General features: G+C 31.4%; 1 protein-coding gene across 5 annotated transcripts in view; it reads left to right on the top strand.

Moving 5' to 3' along the window:
- The first annotated feature begins 6,640 nt into the window (after positions 1-6,640).
- LOC143250908 (vesicle-associated membrane protein 3-like) overlaps positions 6,641-21,892 on the top strand; it is a 33,748-nt gene continuing 18,496 nt past the window's right edge. For 4 of the 5 annotated variants that reach the window (XR_013028432.1, XM_076502086.1, XM_076502107.1 and 1 more), the window contains exons 1-2: positions 6,641-6,778; positions 17,076-17,190. Coding sequence is in view for 4 of the 5 variants with exons in the window: in XM_076502086.1 (XP_076358201.1) it covers positions 6,777-6,778; positions 17,076-17,190 (117 nt within the window). In the remaining variant the exon portion in view is untranslated. Of the gene's footprint in view, positions 6,779-7,033; positions 7,154-17,075; positions 17,191-21,892 lie in introns of those variants that run through there. The other variant, XM_076502097.1, reaches the window with a different exon arrangement.

Genomic DNA, 21,892 nt, shown 5'->3' with positions numbered 1-21,892 from the left:
CGCGTGGGTAGATGTTCAGATTCCAGAGGAGATAAACTTAGAATACAAAACCTTCCCTAAGAGGTCCTCTCACCACACACAGGAATCCATTTTCATGGGGTCAAAATATCTTTAATTATGATAATGTTACATTAAATAATGTATTATGTCAGTGAAAAACACTCGTTCAGAAATAATAACAGTAAGTTTTAATTAAAATATCATCTTCTTAGGGCAGGAAATTTAATTACCTAATTAATTGGTCTTAAGCACACATTTTATAACAAATTAATTATAAATGATTCAATTAATTAATTATAGTTGATTTAATGAATTAGCATTTAGTGTCCATTTTAGGATGAATTAGATAATTAAATATCCATATGAATTTTTGAATTCAGCTACACGAAGGCTGTCTGCGCTAGTAGTTCCTAATTTAGCAGTGTCAGATTAGAGGGAAGAGAGCTATTCATCACCATACACCAACAACTCTTGGGCTACTCTTTTATTAATGAATAGTGGGATTGATTATGACATTATAGCACCTACACGGCTGAAAAGGTGAGCATGTTTGGTGTGACGAGGATTCAAACTGTCGACCCTCAGACTGTGAGTCGAGGATCTTAACCATCAGGCAATGCAGAACACTATCGACAAGATGAGACATACTGTGTGTCATGATGGTATAGAAACACGTCATCTACTTCGTGGTGGGATAATTTAATTATTAATTAACTAATGAATTAGTATTCACTGCCTTTTTATGATGATTTAATTATGAATGAAATAATTAACTAATTATAAATTATTTAATTAAGCAGTGTAAAGTGTCATTTTTAGGATGAATTAGTACTAAACGTCATTTTTAATTAATTATTGATATGATGAGACAGTGCACTGGAAAACAAGGATCTTTAACATTTAAATCCTATGTAGATAAATAAAACTCTTTAAAAGTTAACTTTCTGCAGTAAATTCCAAAAGGAAGGAAACATACAATGTAGTTAACCTTAAACATTAACTGAACATCAACAAAATAAACACGTTCGCAGATTACTTTAAAGTACTGTTTACGACGTATGTTGAGAGAATAATGAATCTCTTCTAACGTAATCCCGACAGGTCCTTTAATGCATTCATGGATATTTGGTGTGTCATGTTGATTTGATGGATAATCTTGGTTCTTGCTATAGCTTTCTAAGTTCACGCCAAATCTTATTGGAGTTGATGCATTTCACTTTAGAACTGCATTTGGGGCTGTCATTGCTTTAGTAGATGGTCTTGTTTGTGATTATAAAGTGGTCAGTTCTTTGTCCACCTGGTTGCTTGATCTAGACAATAGTGTTTTAAAATTGTTATCTGTTACAGCGTAATTCACTTGCATATCTCAATCAGGGACTTCAATGGAAGCTGAATTCTTTCCAATGTCTCTTCAGGAGTCTAGACTGGTTGAATGATCGATGTAACTATCTTGGCGCCGGCTTTGGTGGTTACCGTTGATGTAACTGGTCTACCGTCGTCATCGTATCCACAGTGAAGATTGTCACCCTGGAAGTAGCAATCAACATAGTGGAGGTGGTGGAAGGAGAAATCATGTCAAAGTTAAGTTTGCTTTTTATTTTTGCTCATTTTAGTAGTAGGAAGCTCATACTAGGATGTTGAATCTTATTATCGCATTGAAGATGTGCGCACATACCACGTCTATTGTTTCTTTAAATGAAGAATCCCTCAATGGGGCATTTTTACTACTTTCTGCAATGTGATAACTTTTTAGGATTTTTGACGCCTCCTTCATATTAATGTGGGGTACTACAGCAATAGATAACTGGCACATCGGACTTCATGGACTTATACTTACTCACTTTTTCCAGTTCTTTAACATCTGACATTCGTAGGATAACCAAAGTTGAAACAGCTGATGATGACTTTGGACAATCTGGTGTGAAAAGGAACAGAACCACAACTACTTATTCCAGAACCCATTTATCTAGTGCATTGTCCAGCAATGCTTCTTTATCCATCAGGTCTGAAGACATGAGAAAAATGTCCAATGCCAGACATGGAAGGCATAGTATTGATTAAGTTAAAGAGAAAATACTAACCACTAATTACTTTCATGACAAGGATTCTGGGACGGTATCTGCAACAGAAAATACTAAAATAATCACTAGCCAGTTCAAGGAGTGAAGATAACCAGTAGAATTAAGAGATAATCTTAAATAGACATCATCAAAATTGAAAATGCAGGTTCAAACAAATTCCAATTGGAAGAGGAACTCTGTTAAAATTGTTGATTAAAACAAAAGAATTCAGAATACAAAATAAACTTCAATTTTGGACAAATGGAAAAATAAAAAATAATACATGGGCCAATAAGCAATGAAAATCTAAGGTGAGTTTACATACAACTACTGACTAATTCTTGTATCCTTATCTCTGATTTCTTTTGTAATTTTTGTTTTGAATTTCACACAAAGCTACACGAGGGCAATTTGCGCTAGATGTTCCTAATTTAGTAGTGAAAGACCAGTCATTACTACTCGCCACCAGCTTTTGTGTTATTATTTTACCAAAGAATAGTGTGATTGGCCGTCACATTATAACGCTCCCACAGCTGAAAAGACGAACACATTTAACGGAATAAAGATTTCCCCAGCCATCAGATGCAAGTCAAGCACCTTAACCACCTGGGCATGCCAGTCCCTTTATTCTAATCAGTTTTGATGTCGTTTTCGAAATGTAATCTGACTTCTTGGTTATATTTTTAATATATTTTACTCAAGTACAGGGCACAGTGATTGTTTCTTCTAACGCATCATACAAATAGTCCTCTGATGAACCAAAGGTAACTTTACAGACTTACAACACATTAGCAAATCATATATATGTATAACTCGATAACTATGTTTACTAAGCCAGCCAGTAGTTAGTAGAAGAAATCATTAAAACATTTACTAAAATTTAAACAATAACTTTTTGAACAGCAGTTTTTTATGCTCTTAAAGAGGTTCAATACACGTCATACTTTTCAAACACTTGTGCACTTATATTTTGTAAAGTGGAACACTTTAAGCATTATACAATCAAAATAATCCACTCAGTAGAATTTCCTGTAGGTTAGCAAGAAACAAAATATAATTCGCTGTTTCTCATAAAAATAAAAGTTTCATTAACATGTTTTAATATGCCTATCCAATTACTAACAATAGGGTTTCGATACCCGTTATAAGCAGAGCGTAGATAAACAACTGTGTAGTTTTGTGGCTCAACAAAAATCAAATCAAATCATCTCACTACATTCATCTCACTCTATAACGAATTCCTTTTTTTGTAAGATAGCGGTAAGTTTGAGAATTAACGATGCTAATAGCCGGGGTTCGATTAGATTCCCTACAGTGGGTATAACAGATATCCCAGTGAAGCTTTGCTTTAAAATAAACAATTCTTTTTTCATTTAAAAAGGATTATGAATTAAAAGTTAATATAAACATTTGAATACGCTATTTATTTCAAATCGAATCGTACACGTGAATGCAAAACAAGTTCGCGACCTCTAATTTTAGGTCATCTTGTGTAATGTTTTCACGTAATACCAATTTTCTAACATGTATCAGACAGGTAAACCCGTAACTAACAACATACTGATTCAAGAAATAAGAGGAATGTTATGTAGTTAATAACTTAGATGAAGTTTAAGTTAAATGAGAGTCAAACAGACTGGACACATTTAAAGAGCAATGTACATAACTCTCGATGACGTGAAACCCACTTGAAATAAAAAAAATGTTTAACCTGAACATGACCTAGGAAGGTCGAAATGTTGTTCTCTGCTTATCAATAAAAGTATTACAACCCATAGCAGCCGTTCTGAGATACGGTGTACATAACTGCATAGACAAGTGAAATATCGCCTGTACTGGACCAGTGAATAGCTCGCTAGCTTTCCATCTCTCAGGAAGAGCCTCTGTTGAAGTAGTCAAGATGAAGAGTAACTAGAACTGAACAAAGTAAGAAAAACTCTATTTCGAACGTCACTTCGCTTTGTTTGCCCACTGGACAATGTGATCTTGTAATCTCTGTTCCCTGACAGAATTGACTAGCTAAAAGGTGATGTTATATTTTGATCACTAAATAATGTTCCAGTTTAAAGTAGTTCAACCCAGGATCTATATATAGCACTGAAATATCCTTACGGACAGAGAACAAGTACAAAAGACAGAAGTGACTAGAAAAAGACATGTTAAATAACTACGACAATGTTAAAACTGAATAATCAATCACTTGAAATAATTATACATTAATACAGAGTGTGTGGAATCATGGTAATTGTTTTGTCGAATAACAGCTTTAATAGAAAATTACTTTTGAAGGTTCTAGGGTAAACTTGAGGGTTAACGAGTGTTCTGAAATTTGGTATCGACGTCTTTAGTACTCACAGCTTAGATAACCAATTGTGCGGCGAATTGGACGAATGATATTTTATTATTGTAACTAAATCTCTCCATAATTTAGATCATGAACGTATTTTTATTCGTAAAAAGTGTTTTTTTAAAGCCCTCCCCCAGTGGCACAGCAGTATGTCTGCGGACTTACAACACTAAAAACCGGCTTTCGATAATAGTAATGGGCAGAACAAGATAGCTCATTATGTATCTTTGTGCTTAATTCTAAACAAGCAAACAAGCAATTATTTATAAAATGTCATAACATATTTCTGTAGTTATCTATAAGCTCCATACGAGTAGGACGTACCGAATCTTTAACTCCAATCATTTGCCCTTTAAGTTATCTTTTTTGCGGGATGTCTGGTATGTTGGCTATGTTCTAGGGCAGAGAAATTGGCAGTTCTGGTTTTAATCAGTGATGTCGCATATAAAGTTCTGGTTTTCCTTTCCTGCAAATAAGTCTTACTTGCTAACATGGATGGCATCGTATTTTTGGATGCTTGGGGGAAAGTTTAGGATTGAATATAATCAGAAGAAAGTTAGTACTCTCTAAAATTTTGCGTGATGGCATTTTCTCGAACATTCACTATCTAATTGTTTTGTTCATGTTCATGTTTGTGAAATAAAAGTGTTTTATAAATATGAAACGACTCCATGTCCATCTTTTCCGATTGTAGTCGACATAAACTTAATTATACATTACTCAGTAAATCCAGAACATTTTGTTTATAGACTTATGTATGTTTTTCAGTTTCAGTTTTACCTGTTAAAATTTGAACAAGTTTCTATTGATTTCTACAATGAAAGTGTATCTATTTTTATGATACCTTGTTGTTGTTTTTTAAAGAACTACAAAAGGTTAGAAAATGATATTACACTAAAAACTACCCTTTTCAAAGAGTACTGTTTACTAGTTCACTGTTCTGTAATATTAATAAAGTTGAATTTATGAGCCTTAAGGATAACATTTTTGTTTACAAATATTTAGATCTTTTATTCATTTACTTTTTATTAAGAAATTTAAATGACTAGACACTATTTGTTGAGCGCCAATGCTGCTGAATACCTCTGATAATTGGTACTAAAGCTCATCAAATTGCTTTGGCTATATGTTGATAAAATGTGATTTAAATTCTCAATACTATGTTGAAGTATATAAAGAGTAAGTAACAAGAAGGAACTTAATTTTAAAGCTAGGGCTTTGCGCTTTAATAAAAAGTAAATATATTATGCTTATTTGTTTATAAGTCCAAAACTACAGAATAATTATCAGTGCTGTCTCCTCGGGAATATAAAACCCGTGTGTTTAGCGTTACAAGCCTTTAGACTTACTTCTGAACTACTGGGAGGGGGGCTATATAGTGCAAGAACATGTACAATTTCTTCATTCACCAGCGCGACACCTGCTGCACACAATGGGTTAAACGGCTTCATCAGAGACCTCTATGGTGCCTACTTGTGAATTGTGGAATAGAAGAAATATTACTGATATATAATTTCAACTTCTTGAAGTAGCTACTTTTAACCTACTTCTCCTTGCATTTGTTCTTAGTCTGTGGTCCATAGACGCTAATGACCGAAAGTTCTCTTTAAATGACTCAGGGTAAGATTGCATGATTACTAAAAAGGAAGTGCAGGCACTGTGTTAAAATTCCATTGTGGTTCTCCAACGTGAATAAAATAAACAGTTTTCGATTTATTTGTTTGTTTTGAATTTCGCAAAAAGCTACGCGAGGGATATCTGCGCTAACCGTCCCAAATTTAGCAGTGTAAGACTAGAGGGAAGGCAGCTAGTCATCTCCACCCACCGCCAACTCTTAGGCTACTCTTTTACTAAAGAATAGTGGGATTGACCATCACATCATAAAATAAAGTCCCCACGGCTGAAAAGGCGAGCATGTTTGGTGCGACAAGGATGCGAGCCAGTCTTAACCCACCTGGCCAAACAATTTTCGAACAAAATGTTTCGAGAAACGCTGCCCTAATTCATTGCTGAAAAAGACAACATTTCTTTACTGTGTAAGACTATGAAGCTAAAAGTACTGAACTGAGGCTCTTAAAAATCTAATATTTTGTAAAGGTCTATAATTCTAAAAAAATATTAGTCGAAATTTGTCTCATTCTGAAGTTACGAGAATAAGAAAACGCTTTAATGGTTACTTATGTTATAAAAATGAAAATTAAATCTTAAAAGCAAATCATAAATGGTACAGTACTCTTGTGGTAATGAAATGAAACATACATATTTGCTGAAATACCCGGATAAATGACATCATTTTGTAACCATCGGTCGCCATCAAAGTCATTGAAAGAAACACCCTTCCGTTTAGATTTCAGAAGTAGATAGTTAAGATGTAAGTCAGTCAGTTTCTAAATCATAACTGTTTGTTTAAATACAGATGCCTCTTTTTTGTCATTCTTTCCTTATCTGAATTATTTAAGAACTTTGAGGTTAAGTTACTGGACATTATATTATGATATTCACAGTGTCATTGATTCGTTAATTTTTCCTGTATAGGCCTATGCTTCACCAAAACTACCGGCAGTACCAGTGATAGGCCTAAGTAATGACTGATTTTTTTTTTAAAGCATTATTCCAGAGTTTACTAGCTTTATTTATAGTCTGCACTTAATAAACCAAATAAGTTGGTTTAATATTCTCCAGACTTCGTTTTTGTCCACAGCCTTGATCTGATCAGTACCAACTACTAATTTTCTGTGTAGCCAATGTAAGTCTTGGTATATTTCGTTCCAACTTCCGCAATAAAATTCGTACATGAAATTGTTTGAAACTTACATGAATAAAACTCATAAAGAGAACCCGTGGACAGAAATTTGTAAGTTGTTTCCTAAAACCGTGAAATTGGCGCAATTCAGTTTTTTTCTTAACACATATGAAAGGATCTTACATGAATAAAACCTTCATTTATATAGTGAATCCATGGACAGCAATTTGTAAGTCGTTTGTTAAAATCGTGAAAGTGGAGCACTTCAAATGTCATTTCATGTAAGGTAAGATGTACTTTTAAGTATAATGATTATATATATTCAGAGATAATATATTGTTTAGGATGAATAATTAAGAATCCATTTTTGAAATTAGATTTCATTTTATGATTTTTTTTTGTAGTTTATATACACGTATTTTATCGTATGTGGAATGATATGTTTCAGTAATATTATGTCAGAGTATTTAAAATTTTATATATAAACTATTAGTTAATATCTGCTTATTACACATAATAGTAATTTCTTGAATTTATTTTTAGTGTCCTGGATATCAAGAGTACAGATGTAGATTGAAGTATATCCCAATGCCTATTTGGATATCGCACAAATTAAAATGTGTACTTTATTGCAAAACAGGTACTTAGTAAATTTCCATGGTGTTTACTTATGGTGATAAATATGTAAATCAGATTCAATTGTTGTACATCATAAATAATATTTTGCTTTATTTTGTCATTTGGCTTGTGTCCATACACATACAATCTATTTTTGTTTAATGTATTCCTAAAGGCAAAGTTTAGTAAATCAAATGCATGTATCATATTTTCATTTTGTCAACTGAATATTAATAGCATATTAATTTTCTTAGATGGAAGACATTTCATCAGGTAGGAAAAGAAAAATCTTTCCTTAAATGGAGCATTGAAATGTTTTGCTTATTCCTCTGAAGAACACTTGTCTATCAGGACTGGAGAAAGAAGCCACAACAGGTAAAAATAGAGAGGACCAAGAACCAGCATTGCTGAAACCACTTGTTTGAGTAGCCCAACTTACATTCAAGGGAAGAAGATACTCCTCATGACCATCACAATCTGAGATTAGTGATTTTCTCCTCTTGACAAGTACTACATCAACCTCCAAAATGGACAGAGGCAAGAAGATGCAAGAAGTCCCTGCCCTGTAGTGCAGAATGGAAATGGAAAGTTCTTAAAGATGAGCAGCCCAGATTATGGAGGGACTTCATCCAAGGAGAGACTGTTTTTGTCAAGCAAGTAGGTGTCAGACTTCTTGATTTTTTCAACTGTATTTCTCTCTCATCATTTTTACCAAGATTGCTGAGGAAACAAATTTGCATAGCAGCACGGGGAACACCTGAGCAAATATATCAGAAAGAAAAAGAAGTTGCTGAAGTATATTGATGTTACTCTTGAAGAAATTTTAACTTTTACTGGTATAACTATGAGATGGATTTTTATACAAAAATTTTAGTCATTTATCAAGAAAAGAAACCTTTTTTTTTTACTACTACACATGTACACCATTGAAAAACTAAAGCTTTCTTCTCTTCATTAGTGCTTTTTTCCTTTTAAAACTATTTTCAATATTTAAAATCTTTACAATTAATGATGAAAATAAAAAGTTGTATATAATTTTTTGCGTGAATTCAAACTTGGTCATAATGCATCATAAATAGCTTGCAATATCAACCAAGCATGGGACTAAAGAACCACCTCTGAATATACAGTACAGCATTGGTTCCTAAAGTTCTGTAATGGAGATGTGAGTCTTGAAGATAACAAGAGCAGAGAATGTCCTTCTGTTGTTAAAAATAACAAACAGAGTATTAGTGGAAAGAAACCTGCACCAAACTGTTCAAGAAGTGGTACAAGAATTGGAAATGTGAAAAAGCTCAACAAGTGGGTCTCTCATGAATTTGTTGAAAACCAGAAAATTCATTTCCAAAAAACCAGTTCATTTTGAACTATGCTCTAAGCTGACTTTGTACAACAGAACTGATCCATTTCTCGATAAAATTATCACTTGTGACAAAAAAATTGGATCCTTTACAAAAACAGAAAGTGATCTTTGCAATGGCTCAACCATGACAAGGCTCCAAAATACTTCCCAAAGCCAAAGTTGCACTAACAGAAGATTATGGTCACTGTATGGTGATTTGTGGTTGGTTTTATCCATTACAGTTTGTTCAACCAGAGCAAGAATATCACTGCAGAGGGATTGCTGTCAAGAATTGGAAGAAGTTCATAGAAAATTGTGTGAAAAAATGTCTGCATTAGTCAAAGAGGACCAATTTTGCTTCATGATACTTTTCGGCTACACGTTGCTCAAAGGATGCCCCAAAAGCTCAACAAATTGGGCTATGAAACATTACCTTACCGTCCTTACTCTCCACATCTGTCACCCATTGACTATCACTTCTTCAAGTATTTAGACAACCTTTTACAGGCCAAAAGATTTGACAACATATAAGCAGCAGAGAATGACTTTAAAGTATGTTTGAGTTCTAAGACATTCAGATTTTATTATCACAGCATAAATAATCTTGTTTCTCATTGCTAAAAGTGTGTAAGTTCACTAGATTTCTATTTTGATTAATAATAAGAATTTTGAATTCTGCTTTTGAATTTTTTTATTTATTATTAAATTTAAAATTTAAAATCTGCCATTATTTTTTGAACAACTCAATATCTCTATGAGAATAACTTGCTTACCATTTATTGCAGAGTACTGGTCTACCATTCCTTCACCTTATATTCCCTGTTTTCTTCAATACTTTCCAGAGGAAGATTTCTAATTGTTGCTTGCTTCCTTCCTTCATTTCACTGACAATATTAATTACCTACCTAAAACATGACAAATTCTTTAGGATCTGTGCTTGATCATCTTCTGACAGCTTTTCTAGCTCACTATAACCCTTTTATGGAACTTGTATTGATGGACAAATGTTGGGAACAAAGGACAGATTTTCTTTTAAGCAGTATCTACCTAACAAGCCTGCCAAGTGAGAACCTGTGACTAAATATTGTTCAAATTTCAGAATATATTCTGATAAGAGGGATATTTACCCTCCAAGAGGTTAGATAACTAGTATAGTTGTAATGACTGATAGAAAAATAGCTTGGAAGGGAATACACTGTTTTTTTACTGCTAACTTTTATAATTCCCCAACTCTAAATTGCTTTCTTTTGGCATTTGGACTTGTGGCACTTGTAGGAAGGACTATGTTCACTGAACACAAGTTTACGGGTAAGTTAAAAAGATGGAAAGTCAATTTTTCATCTGTAGCACAATGACTGCTGTGAAGTGGACTGATTAAAGAGATGTTCATGATCTTTTTACAGTTCATAATGCTAGAGTAGAAGTGATAAGATTAAGAAGCCAAAGATAATCTTTGATTACAAAAAGTTTATGGGAGGGGTCGATCTCGATTTTCAATTTCTTAGCTATTATTCCATTATTATTCCAAAACTATCGCATGGTATAAGGAACATTTTTTGTACTTGTTAATCTCTCTGCTGTTAATTTTTTTTTTCAAACAGGTAACTAAAAATAGCAAGCACAAATGGAAGAAATTCCATTTACAATAAGTGGAATTTCTTGTGAAACCACTAATTGAAAACAGAGGAGGGCATTCTTTTTTCAAGGAACCATTCATTTTGAAGAGTTCAAAGAAGTTAGCTTTTCTTTCTACAAAAACTAGTCAGTAGGTTATGTTTAGAAAATAAAACTCAATCTGATTCCTTTTATTTTCTACTTCTTTCAGTTCCTCAAATCTAAAATTTTATTAGTAGAGGTTTGGTGTCTATAACACTGCTTTATTGTTTTGTTTGGTTTTTTCACCAATCACTCAGTATTTAGGTTTTTTCTGTCTGTTTTATGTGCAGTTCTATTTGCTAATTAGTGTTGTAAAACTTGTTGCACTTAATAACCATAAAAAATAAAAATATTTCAAGAAAGACTTAAAAGAGTGCCCAAATTAATTTGTCGATATTGAATTGTATCTATTATACATTACTGTATTTTTTTCTATTATTAAACTTTGTTTTAGTTTCAGCTGAAGTATTATGGACAAAAATGTCAGTGTTTTACTGATAATATACAACTTTCATTATTCATCTTCAGATATCTTTTAGATAACAATGTTTAGCTTATTTTTATATTTGTATAAACACATATGTCTTCAGTGTATATATTCATAAATCATGCTCTGTTTGTATGTTTTTAATATATATACTAATGTGATCATAATACCTGGGTGCAGCATTTACTATGTATTTTGCAGGATTATCACACGTATATATACTTCTCAGTACATAACTTACATCACTTTGATTTTTTTTATTACAATTAAATTATCTGTAATAAACTTTTAACTTATTTATTTGTGTACAAATCTTGTTTATTCAGTTATCCTCTGTACTTTGATTCTGTTTTGGAATTTGTATGTTATCTTGACTTGTAAGTTTTGTGTATATTTTTATGTAATTTAACTTTTTTTTAAACCTTTTGGGAAATATCAGAATAAACTTTTTACATGTCAGTCTGTTTTAATTATAAAACAAAACCAACAGAAGTGAGTCATACTCGCCACTTAATAGATATTAACTTTAAAATTTGTAGATGAGCTTCTTTCTTAAAAATATCTTTTTTGATAATTTTTCAACATAATAATTAATATAATTAGATATACAATATAACATGATGTAAGTTACTGTAGAAAAATAGTCACCTTAATCCCAGACAGTTTTTTCCAGAAGCAAATTATCTAAGGCTTTTAAAAACTATTATTGACTACTATTAAATACAGCCTTTACATAAAATGGCATGTATTATAATAAGCACTATATATGTTCATAGTGTAAACTTCCAAGAACAGTTTCTTTGGGCTGGCATGGCCAAGTGGTTAGGGTGCTCAACTCTTAGCCCGAGAGTCATGGGTTCAAATCTCCATTGCACCAAACATGCCTGTCCTTTCAGGTGTGGGGTGTTATAATGTGATGGTTAGTCTTTCATTGATAAAAGAGTAGCTCAAGAATTGGTGGTGATGTATAGTTGCCTTCCCTCTAATCTTACTGCTAAATTAGGGATAGATAGTACAGATAGCCCTTGTGTAGCTTGGTGTGAAATTAAAAAACAAACCTCTTCATATGCAATGCTTATTCTTCTACAGTTTGTTGAACATGAAATACTGTGATTGGAATAACAGAACTAAAATTGACACCTTTGTTTAGGATTAGCTAAAGGTTTTACATTTTAGTTTCGACATTCCGAGATGTTGCTTTATAAAGAAAATGGACTAGAAGAAGGTTTAGACACCAATCCTAGGTAGCAGAACCAGCACTAATATATAAGGAAAATATGTCTCTTCCATCTGCACATTAAGCACAGATGTTCACTTATTCAAAGACCTTGCATAATATGCAGATACAACGTGGGTGTTTCAATCAGTTTGTAAGCATGCATTTACAATTTTGAGGATATTTACCCATTAAATTAATATATACTTGTTTGATGTGAGCTATGTATGCATAATAGGCTTGACCTGAATGTATTTTCAAATGTACTAAACTGTACTTAACTGCAACTATAGACATGAAAGAATATGGTATTCACTTTCATATTAAATCAAGTGTAAGTATGAATTAGTCAGGTGTTTTTGTTTTCCATGAATTGTTCTTGCTTGATAAATAACCTACTAGTATATATTGACCAGAAAACAAATATCATTAAAACTGAGAATGGGTTTAAAAAAACAACAAAAAAACCCTATAGATGTGTAATAAAGTTTTTGGCCACTAGTTTGTCTGGATTGGCCTTTGAAGGAAAATGGTATTTTAGCTTTGGTCTTATTAATCTTTTGACCAGCTGGGTCAAAATGTGCTTGTTGTGTCATTACCTTTCACAGAGTTGCATTCAAACTTTAATTGAATAACTTGGTTATTAGCATATATCAATAAAAATGGATAGGGAGAGAGTTTAAAGTTTTATATTAAATATTTTTTTAATTTCAAACTTCATTTATCTGTGTCATGTGAGGTATCCAATTTCTGCACTTTAGAATTTTCTTTCTTGTAAAAAGTTTATAGCAGTTTTCAACCAGTTAAATACAAACTGTAAATAATTAGAAACAAGTATATAAAACGTAAATCTCTTACATTTTATCTATGTTAAGATAGCAGAAAGTTTGTCAAACCCATAAGAGGAACATCTGTCTGACTTTCAAGCATGTTTACTGCTCAACATTACATAACTGATAAATATTGTTATGACTAAAAGAAAAAGCAGCTTTCCCAAATCTAACAATAATGTTTTCAGTTTTCCTACCATTAACCTTCATTTAACAATAGTTTTTTTAGGTTGTGTTGGCAACTATGGCAATAGTTGCTATGCCATATTACTGTGCCAATAAACTATGGCACTGTGAACAGTAAAAAAATTGTTTTAACCTATTTATAGTTTACTTAGAAAAGTGAATAAAACTTAGTAGTTTTATAATGTATTTTAAAATATATATTGTAGTGTCTGATGTATTTTTATGTTCTAAAATTGTAAAGTTACATAAATATCTTTTGGATGGCATAAAATATTACTCAAATGCACGGAGTTGATACTAGAAATCCATTATTTTAATGTATTATATTCTATATTGTAACATATTTTTAACAACTACAAAAACCATAAACTTCAGAGCCAAGATCTAATAAAATGTATAAATGTCACAAGCTCAGAGATTGCCTGTGTGAAATAGAACATTAGATCATGTATTGTAGTAGCTCAAGGGAAATGGCTAAATTATACTGCTACTGTAATGTGTTGTTTTTTTATGTAGAGAATGCTGCATGGTACTCTACTGGTACGATGTACTGTAATGAAACATCAAATTTAAAACAAACGTTAAAATTTTTAGCAGTTGAAACTTGGGATTTTGTGATCAAGGCTACAGTCATTGCAAACATAAAATGCTGTTAGTCATTTCACTTGACATTTTTCACTGTATTATTTCATTGGAAAATTTTTTATAGTTAATTTTAGGGTAAAGAAGGCCAGAAATGAAGTATACAGTTGTACTTAAAAAATACTATTTATTTAGAAGGTTATGTAAATGTATTGTGAAAACAAAGATGAAAAAATATTTTTATTCTTGTCAGAGAAGTGCACACTTTGACTGCATTCAAATGTTCTGTCAAGTAAGATGTCCTTAATATAAAACATGAGCCATGCAAAGCTGGATTCCATATTGACTATACTAAATTTCTGAATTTTAAGGCCCTCTATTTTGTTTGCTGTATGCATTTAAAGCCACTTATGTATATTGCAAAACATTAAATAAATAGAACAAAGAAATACGTGTTTCTGAAATTTATTTCTGTTTCATAGGTGTGAAAATACATTTACAGTACATTTAAAAAGTTACAATACATTTGTATATTACACCCATCAGGTCATGGGCACAAATATGTATATAGCAGACTTGTACTCCTATTATTTGTTATTGATTATGTGTTTACTTTGTAAAAATGTCTTTTCTGAATGTTTGTGTGTCACATTTACATAAGTGGTGTTTCAGTTGATTGTCGAGAGCCATGACAGTGTGTAAAATGTCTGACAAAACCTGCTCAAGTGCAAATTGTTTTGGGCACAAGCCCATTGTTGTGCTTGCATGAGTGACTTGATGTTAGTGGGTGTTCTGTTGATTCGTCATCCAAAATTGTGTCATCATTTTGGAAGGTTTTCCTGCAATGTCATCTGCAGTTTGTTGCTTGTAACCCTTATTTAATGACATTTTAAAATAATTTTCTAAAAGGTAATGAAGTACACTTTTAAGTCTCTGTAGCAAAAGTGTTAATTGCCTATTGTATTTGGTGCTTGTATTGAGCATGAGACTAAAGGCAGTGCTCTTAATCTGGAATATTAAGTCACCCATTATTGCAAGATCTATTTTAGTTAGAAATACTTGAAAAATTAAAATGAAAAAGTCAACCATTAATGGAATAGTGCATTAACTGAGATTCTGTTGCAGTAAATATAAATAATCAGTGTGTGTGTGTATGTGCATATTACAGAATGTGCATGAGAAAAACTTGTCTGTTTCCCCTACTCAGCAAACACCTTATTCTGTAAATTAACAGTTAATAGCAGCTCTTACTGATGACTGTATGTAATTTTTTTTAATGTGAGTGATGTAGTTGGTAGAATTGACAGTATCTTAGTGAACTGAGATAACAAATTCAATGAAGTGGCTGCATTTCTTCCATATACTTTTTTGTTAATATTGAAGGTTAAATTGCATTTCCACAAATAATACTTATATTCAAAGTACATGATAATGTCATGTTTGGCATTATTAGATACCTATCTGAAAGTACTGATAACTCAGTTTCACTTTGATAGTTCTTTACTTATTACAGCTGCACAAGCATTGTGGTGAGTAAATTGGTAGTCAAACTGAAACTAGCTGTAGATTTTGTATGAATATCACAATATTACATGATGAGCTAGTGTTTTAAAAATGCAAGGAAAATGTTAAGTACTGTTACAGTTTCCAATTATAAATAAATACAAATATACCCTGTATTTGTTGTGAGTAATACATATAAAATAGAATTAAGTTTATTTTTCTCGTTTGTATTTATTAATATAATTGTACTTCCTGTTTTTTCAGGGGCCTTAATGGGCTTCACTGGATTAAAAATTGTGTAAACAGAATATACATTCTTGGTAATTAAATATCCAACCACCCCACCCCTTTTTTTTTTTTCTGCTTTGGTTATCCTTACAGAGCAGGCACAGTGTCTGTGCTAGTAAGTGTACAGTATAGCTGTAATTTGCCTAAGGATATATGACCTTGTGATCTGTCGTAGGGTATGTAATTCATTTCACTAATACACCAGCATCTGTATATGAATCCATAACTGAATCAAGTTCAACAGAAGGACTTTACAGATGTAAGGGAAGAGGTCTTTCTTATTTTTACACAGTAAATTGTAACTTCTTCACTTGGTTTATTAATTTTGTGAAATGTCATGACAACTTAGGATCAAACATAATGCTACCTTTAGAAAACTGGCAAACATGAGACCTTATTTAGGTGTTCAGTAATGAGGATTCAAATATACAGTTTTCTGATTGCAAGTTGAGCTTTAACCACTAGGTCTCTCGTATCTGTTTACATATTGATAACACAGTGCAATCTTTATATTGATAGAAATGCTAAACATAACAATTAGCTGTTAGAGTATTCTCTGTTCTTCCTGGCTTATGTTTTAATTTATAATTGTCACCCTTTTTCACATGGAAAGAAAACTTGTGTTTCATGTGACAAAATTAACCCCCATCTCTTGCATGATTTTATTTACCTATCTTATATACTGAATAAATAAATACACACTGAAAACTATGAGTTTCATGAGATCAACAGCTGTCAAAGGAACACAACAGCCTGTTTGTTTCCATTTGGTTTATTAATCAAACTAATGGTATATACAAACTCTTATTAGATGAATAAATCTTACTTGCACAGTTGTTAACACCACATTATGTGAAAGTGATTTTTGATTGATCAATTATGAAATTGCTCTTGTGTGCTTTTACCTAAATTTGAATTGTATTGGTGACAGTACACCATGCTTTCACTAGAAGATGGTTACTGAAAATTCCATTCACCTTTTGTTTCTAAACAAATTAAATAGTTAGTCAGAGAGGGAATTTCAGTGCATTACTTTCTTCTTGAGTCAGAAATTGTTACTAGAGGCTGGTGTATCATACTCTTAAATCCATTTCAGATTTGTTTTTACTAGAAGAGCATGACAGCTAGTGACTTTCTCAACAGTCTAGTTTATATGTTAATATATATTTTTTATTGATTCAGTGTGATTTTCCTTCCCTCCCATTGACATAATTTAGGTCCCAGGATGGAGGAGCTGGTGGTGCCCAAGGTGCTGAAGGAGTTAGAACACCTAACCCCCAACATCAAGCAGCTTCAAAGAGAGTACAACAGACACAAGCCCAAGTTGATGAGGTATGCAAAACTAATGAAAGTGGTAATGCAGACTGAGTTTTGGAGAAGGTACAAAATTTATGAAAAATCGTGTTACTTGAAAATGTTGGGAATCAAAAATATAAAAAATAAAAGTGATATTTTTTTAGTTTGATTTTTTTTCATTACATCGTGTTTTAGGGCATTTTTTCTTGCCCTAAGATCTATCTTAGTAGATGCACATAAATATAACCTAATATTTAAAAAGTATCTTATTTGTTTTTAGCTTTGACCACCTTCCTACAACCATCAGTTCAAATTCTTAAGTTTCCTTGTTTGCTTTGTTTGCATGTAATTACTGCTTCCCAAAGTAATTTTCTGTATTAATCTTTTTATATATATATATATATATATAGATACATATATATATATAGATACACGAAGTCTAATAAATGTAAGTAGCAATACCATAAGGAAAAAGAAAAATAATGTTTAAAAAGCTACTAGATGTGTAGAAAATAAGTAAATGTCTATTATTTATTTTAAATAAAGTTTTAGAACTGAAACTATTCAGCCAAAATGTGCAGGGTAAAAGTTATTGTTCTATAACTTAAAAGCTGTAATAATGTTCTTGCATGCAACTTCTGCAGTGACCATCGTGTCATCTCAGCCATGCTTATATATAAAAGCTTTTAATTTTGTTTCATAATACAAAATGTTCAATTAATGTATTAAGAGATACCCTTCTATAAATGAATTTAATGTGTTGATTTTGTCTGTGTTTGATGATATATAATTCTAAAAAACTTGCATAATAAATATTATCAGACATAAATCATAGTTGATGAGGTATGTAACACTAACGATAATGATTTTTACAGAAAATATATATATTTAGAGGAAGTTATGAAGGCTTAGTTCAGGAGGAGGTACAAAATCTACAGTGTCCAAATTTGAAAAATTGTGTCATGTAAAAACATTAGGCCAGGAATCAAAAAATAAAAAGATACATGTGTAAAAATGTTTCTTGCACCATAAAACTTGTCAATCTTAATTTCTAATTGCAAATTTTACATTAGAAATTTTCTCTATAAAATTAATTTTCAAGAAACAAAAACAGTTCTTATCATTATATGGTGTGTGTTATACAAGGGCTCGTTTGAAAGAATTACTAGTACAAAATGTGTTTGTGTTAATTTTATTTTTAGTTGTTGTTATTTTTTTGGATACTTTGAATTCAAAGTTGCAGTGTTTGTTTAAACATTGAACATTAAGTGCCATTAATTCTAAATTGCCATTGTTTGCTTTCAGTTTGCTGTTTTTTGAAACAATGGGGTTAATTTATAGTTAGAATATTTTGCTTTCTCTGAGAAACTGGCAGATAATTATTGTTATCCTGGCTGCAAGAAATATTTTGTTATAGTATGTGCATTGGCAGAGTCATCTACTTTTTGCTATGTGTGAATTAACTAGCAGCAGTCAGTTTTGTAAAAAACTTTACTATATTGCAAATTCTATATTTTTGTTCCCAGTTAAATTAATTGTGTTCCATAACATTTCTAATGCAGTAACTGTTAGCGAAGATTTTATTATATTTTAAGTCGTGATATATGTAAAACATTAAAAATACGTAACCTCTTTTGTGATATGCAAACATTTACTTCATATGCTAAAAGAGTTAATATCTTTTTGACAGGTTGCAGCAATTTGACCAGTGGTAAAAAAACATTGAAATATTTGATAAGGAATTTACTATTTAAGTAACTTTTGTTTTGTAGGCTTCAGTTAAATTCAAATTATTCTGTACCTTCTGTTTATCTGTTATCAGTTTGCTAGGTTTACCGTGCCTTGTTATAAAAATGTATAAATTGTTGCATGCAACTTGTAACTAATGAAAACTGTAGTTATACACCTTGCACTCATGAGATTCTGTGTTGATTTCTGATATTATTTACAAAATGCATGGTAATTGTAAAATGAATATGTAGGTTTAGTTTCAAAGATAAGCAGTATTAATGGCTATATAGGACAACAATGATACTTTAATAGTCATACCAACATAATGTTGCAAGATGAAAATTTGTTAATTTTTTTCCACTGTGCTTTGGCTGTTTGTTCCAGTTTGACACATTTTCACACCATTCTTTGGTAGGCAGAATATAATAACTAGGTAGTTTGAGCTGTGAATATTTTCCATGGTAGCCTATTTCATCAGTTATTTGCATGTAACCTTGTGATACTGTTTTATTAATACAAGAGTCAAAAATCATTACAGTACTATTCATTCTCTAATTTTAAGGTTATTTTACATCAGAAGTTGTTACTTTCAAGTGCACAACTCTAAAGCTCATTTTGTGAGATTTATGTAAGTTGAGAACCATTCCTGATTTGAGGATTTTGTTCATATTTATCATAAAATCTAGAGTAAGTTTCTGAGAGGATCTTTATTTTAATGCCCTACTAAATAAAATTAAAAATGACAGTAATAGTTATAGCATTGTGATATTTGAGGAGGATATTTGTACTTCTAAGAGTTTAATGTCTTTTTACTTCCACCCTGTAAATGTGTTATGTATGTTATAAAAAGTAGTATTCTTCATCTAAAATGATATAATTGATAGAATTGTTAGAGATATTTAAAATTTTAGTTCTAAATACATTGATTACACAGGCCTACAATAGTTTTATATTCTTGAAATTTGTACATGTTTTATAGCAATCCAAAAATATCCATTTTTCTCTATTATGTACAGATTTAACATGATACATAAAGGAAAGACTACAACATTTAGTTTTGAGACAAAAGGATGTAGATTTAACAAAAGAAAAAACATTGGGTTTCACAATTTTTTGACTATGTTTTTCTCTTTTCTTTAGTTTGTTTTTGTTAACAAACAATAATAAATGTTCATTATGGTAAATGAAATAATAATTTTATCAAAGTAAGTAAAAAGCCCTTACATGATAGAAAAACAAATTATTTTTGAAATCTACATAGCAAAATTATGGAAAAATCCATTACTGAAATTAAAACAACTTTTATGAAGCTTAAATTTGCTGTGTTATTTAACTGTTCATTTTCCAGATTAAATTTGTTTAAATTGTTTTTATTATTATGATCTACTATTTGACTCTTTAACCAAAATCATATTTTGTTCCACAAATAAGGAGTTGGGAAAAAATTATGAAGTTAATTATTTTAGTCAAAATAAGTGAAAGTAAGAATGAACTTTTTAGCAGATTACTTTGTCATTCCAGAGCATCCAATTCAGAAGAAAATAGCTGAAAACAAAAAAATCCAAAACTGGTGCTGTTTTAACCCTCTAATCCACATTGTAATTCATACACATACAAATGCATCATTTCTGTAGTTGAATGTTTTCACTTGCAGCTAACATTCAAAGTAAACCATGGAATTATTTCTGGTGGTTTCTGTATTAAACAGTGCTACTTTTAGATAATGTACACATTTATAACTCACAAAAGTATATTTCACAAAAACATTTTTCTTGTGCAGTATAGACATGTTTCAGTAAGAAATTAAAAAAAAATTTTCCATTTGTATTTTCTTAATGCATGCAGTAGAGAGTTAAAATGCTAATATTAATTTTGATTTTGTGTTGAGTTTAGCATGACCTGAACTAAATTATAAGTGTCTGGGAATTTGCTGAAATTGTAATAAGCATCATAAAACATTTGTAGGCTCCTAATGAAGAAGAAAGGTCCACCTTTCAAAGCTCTTGGGTTAAAGGGTTTCTGTTTCATTTTTATCATACCATCCAGTATACAATGTAATCATCTATAGAGATATTAAATGTTGCACTAAGAAACAAAACTGTGACTTGTTATTGTAATGATTGTTTTTCACTATTTAGTTTTTTCAGCTGTTACATTTATTTCTAAGAGTAAATGCCATTCTGATTTGTTAGAAGAAAAAAATATGAATTTTTTTCTTGTTGAATTAAAACATTTTAGTGAAATATGCATAATCCACTGGTTATTTCAAATTTGGAAGTGAGTTAGCTGTAATTCTGAACTGAGATGTTTCAACATATGTATTAAAAGTGAATAGTAATATATTTTTGTGTGAAGTGTGACTGGGGCTAAATATTAAATTTTGTCTAAAATCTTCACTTTGCTACCAGTATCTATATATCTTGTACATATTTTTGCCCAGATGTAATGGATGTTTTGCATTTTTGTAAAACTAGTTTATGGCACTTTGGAACTTTTAAATATTGTTGATTTTAATTGTAAAATGTTACATATAGAACTTTATACATGACATCTCAACTAATTGCTTCTGTAATAAAATGTTAAAAGTTAAAGTATCTGGTTTCAGTTTTATATAAAATCATTATTTGCTTTGAGCTGTAAAGTTATTGCATGAATAATAGGGTCTTTTTATTGTGTCTCCTGATTTATGTAAAAATTGGAACTAAGCAGTATTTAGCAGGAAGACAACTTCTCCATATATACTCTTCAAAAAAAGAAACGTAAAAGGCAAAATTTGAGACATTAAGTTTATTCCAGGCAGTTCTGTATGACGTGTGAAACTTTGCATATTCACTGCTGAACATCCAAAGTCTGCAAAGGCAAAGTCCATGCTCACTAGTTGAAGTTTAACGTCACTCAACGTCAATAACGAGTATGCCCCCATGAGCATCAATAACTGCTTGGCATCTCCTGCCCATGGAAGTGATGAGATGTCGAATCACATCCTGTGGAATGGCTGTCCACTCAG

The sequence above is a fragment of the Tachypleus tridentatus genome, chromosome 1 (genome assembly GCF_004210375.1).
Source record: "Tachypleus tridentatus isolate NWPU-2018 chromosome 1, ASM421037v1, whole genome shotgun sequence".
Taxonomy (NCBI): domain Eukaryota; kingdom Metazoa; phylum Arthropoda; class Merostomata; order Xiphosura; family Limulidae; genus Tachypleus; species Tachypleus tridentatus.
This window is presented reverse-complemented; position numbering and strand designations above follow the sequence as displayed.